Below are 3,653 nucleotides of genomic sequence, written 5' to 3' on the forward strand. Positions count from 1 at the left end.
TTGAGAAGATGAACACTGTACTCCCGGAACGGACCTCATGAGATAAAACAAACCGATAACATATTTATCTGCAGAAATCTGCAGATCGTCCGAATATGTATTTGTGTCGCGTGCCAGTGACATTATCATAAAACCCATCTCTGGGAGATCCCTGGGGTTCTTTTGCGGTTTGAACATTACATAAATCTATCCATGTATGTTAAACTGACATTATGAAAGTAGCTTTCCTGATAAAACGTTACGTAACCCAATATCCATTTCAATACGTCCTTCGTTTGTCTTTACACCACGAAGGCTGCCATGTCAATAACATCATCATAACAATTGCCCCTAAGTGTGAAACAAGGAATATGTTTCACATCAATGAACGTGTTTCGCGACCTCACACATCACTTTATTATTGAACACAATCTGATGAACAGAATGTCAAATGTTACCACACACTTTGAAGCTGGGAATAAAACGACTTATTGATCCAGGCAGGAAGTTTCAATTCGTGTTCAATTTGTCACTTTGTCACTTGTCAATACGTCACTGTTTCAGGTCAGCTGTAATTGCTGGACATTGATTTTCACACGCGTCTCCCATGACACACTGGCTTCTTTACGTTCATATCAGAGACACGCCATCAATGTATCGATTACACCAGGTGCATCACCCTAATCTTGAAATACCAGAAACCCTTCATATCAACGCCTCTCATTGTTTTAGTAGTCATGACTGGGTGTTAAAGGGACACAAGGCTCAGGTTAATATGCAGTCCCAACAACTTTGATTCAAAATCAATTACAACATAATTTTCTTGTCGCCTGATTAAAATTTAATAATGTATATTAATCAAGCAGTGACCGTGGACTTAATAACACAGGGTCGATGCTCCAGTCTAGGACAGGGCACTCTCTACAACGTCTAGACTTGAATGGAAATCGCAACGGTTGCGAAGCATCATCCCTTTAATAAAAACACAGCCTTCAATGCACACAAAATAAAATGATTTCATTCTGTTTTTGACAGACCGCAACTATGAAATGTTAGGCCATTTTTTTAGCATTTTTGATATGTTAATTCTGGAGAGACAAGATTACAAATAATTTTGTAAATATACGACGTTTTAGGTTTTTTTTAGCTTGTGTTCCGTTATCGGGATATTAAACAGACCACGTGCCATAAATTGTATATTATCCTGCATTTTACCACAGTATATTACCGTTAATTCGGGTTTCCGGACGTATTATATTTCATTCAAAGTAAGAAGTAACTCTGATGTTGGTTGAACTCTACATCTCTACAACATACATGTTAAATTCAAAATGGAGCGTGATTATCTAAAACGGCCGCCGACTTCAAACAAAAAATGCATGATTTCGACATACTTTCTGCAAAGAAAACCCTAATCTCCAAAGTGATATATACGTTATACCATGAATGTATTGTTCCCTTAATATTCATTGTTATTTATTAATAACAATTTAGTTATTCTTCATAATGACGCGAACCAGAATGTATAAAGTTTTGTAAGATACATTGTCGAGATGCGTTGCGTAATATGTTGCAATGTTATACGATTAAAAGGAAGAGAACTCAACAAGGTTCTAGAAAACATCACTTGATTTGGTTTATTAAGCACCAGTAGCAGACCATATTGCATCGCACCATAAGGCAATACGCCTCGTATATATAAAACTCTTCAAACGAATAAAAGTATATAACTTAATATACATGGTAATTAAGTAGTACAAAATAAGTACAAAGTTTCATATAAAATGTGACAATACAAATTACAAAAAAACAATATGTATACCTTCGCACAAAGTCTTTGATCGGCAATGGATCAATCCAAAAAGATATATCCTGATATACTTAGGCACAGCTGTTAATGTCCGGTTAATGTCACACTGCCGTTAGACACAATGTCAATGTGTCAACGAAGGACGACGAGCTTTCACAATGACATGTCACTGGTGTCAAGAAACTCACAATGTCAATTTCACATTTTGATGTCAATTTCACACATTTCAAGTGTCATTTCACGTTGTCAGTGGCACACATTTCACATCGTCACAAACGAACTGTCATTGTCACTGTAGTCCTGATAAAAGTCATATGCGTAAACATCAGAGGTGTGATGTTTGTGGGGACTAGAAGGAATCACAGACAGCACGTGGGACGCCCACCCCCCGGGATCTGACCCGAGGGGGTCAGACATCCGATGGAGGGGGTCGAGATGGTGGTGAAGGGGGTGGGGCGATAATGCTGTGTGCCTGTGGGACGGGGAGAGGGGTTCACGTTTCACCTGGGCTATTCTTTTACACTCTGTCAACTGCTGCATCATGTTGCTAGTCACGTGACCCGCCCCTGTCCCAATAGACTTACCCCCCGGGGTTTCTACTATCTTCAGCGTCTCCGTTAAAGCCCATATATAGTTATGAGCAAGCCGCAGAGTCTCAATCTTTGTCAGTTTAGCATCGTCCGGAAAAGTAGGAAGAGTCTTCCTCAATGAGTCCAGCGCTGAGTTCAAATTATGCATCCGCGACCTTTCACGATCGTTAGCCTTAACTCGCCGGTTTTTCTTCAGTTTCATCACAAGAGCCGGGCTTCTGTTCCGCGCTCTTGATTTACTGTACCTCTTCTTTTTCTTTGGGGCATCCTGTTCATCCTTTTTACATTCGGAAGACGTTTCATCCATGGGTTCACAGGCCGTCATACAATCATCGGACGTTTCCGTTAAAAATCCACTGATAAAAGTATCAGGTGTGTCGCTACTGTCATCCGAGCCCATAGTATCTGTGGGTGGGTCTAATGCCCGATCATGTCCCGTACCCCCGGCCCTCTCCCCTATGCTAGTGGTGTCACTCATTGCTAATTGTGAAGCCGTCACACACGAACGTTAGGAGATCAGTTCCCGCAGTCGAGTTTCCATCCTTATTTATAGTCCTGGCTTTTACGCTGCAACCTTCGTTCATTCAGACGTTAACACAATGGGGCGTCTCCGTATCAGAAGCCTTCCCATCCCACCAACCACGGCCAAGTCCGTGTGCGCATAGACCCACTGCGCATGTCTCTCGTTTCTTGGATTAATGTTCTCTTGATTAGCAGGATTCCTACCTGGCCCTGCCCCTGTCCTCAGAGCTGTCAGTTGAAATAGAAATACATTCTGGTATAAATTAACATTTTATATGACTCCACAGGCTCATATCAAACGATGGTAGGCGGATAGCTGAAGAGATAGCGTTATGCACATGTTCAGCGATGTGATGAAGTTTAATTTACTCCACAACGGTTCAGAAACCGGCTATAGTAATATCACCAGGGAAACAATCAACACTATTCACACCTCCTCAATTTAGCGTCAGAACTAGGAATCTTTTCACCGTTTCAATATTGTTAAACTTATTAACACATTGTTACAACGACGAATGTTTTTTTGTAATAAAAGAACATGAAAGTACAACGAAAAAGCTGAAGGTTGAATGGGTTCAACAGCAAAAGAATTGTTACGGACGACTGTAGCTGTTTCGTGTGTTTTATGATGTAAAGCGCTTTCTGCCAATCACCCCCAATTCATTGTCTTTATACTTGTGTGTTTTGAAGCGGACCGCTGACCTGTCAATTGCTTGGCTGCAATACTTTATAAAACGCTGAAGGGTATCATC

The 3,653-nt window shown here is 40.8% G+C and overlaps 1 protein-coding gene across 1 annotated transcript; it reads right to left on the reverse strand.

Moving 5' to 3' along the window:
- Window positions 1-1,609: 1,609 nt before the first annotated feature.
- Window positions 1,610-2,921, reverse strand: LOC124134364 (neurogenin-2-like). Its single transcript, XM_046499132.2, has one exon. It carries the CDS (start codon window positions 2,855-2,857, stop codon window positions 2,051-2,053), a length of 807 nt encoding a protein of 268 aa, XP_046355088.1. The 5' UTR covers window positions 2,858-2,921; the 3' UTR covers window positions 1,610-2,050.
- Window positions 2,922-3,653: the final 732 nt, after the last annotated feature.

This window comes from Haliotis rufescens, unplaced genomic scaffold (genome assembly GCF_023055435.1).
Source record: "Haliotis rufescens isolate VD_foot unplaced genomic scaffold, xgHalRufe1.0.p SCAF_11, whole genome shotgun sequence".
NCBI lineage: Eukaryota > Metazoa > Mollusca > Gastropoda > Lepetellida > Haliotidae > Haliotis > Haliotis rufescens.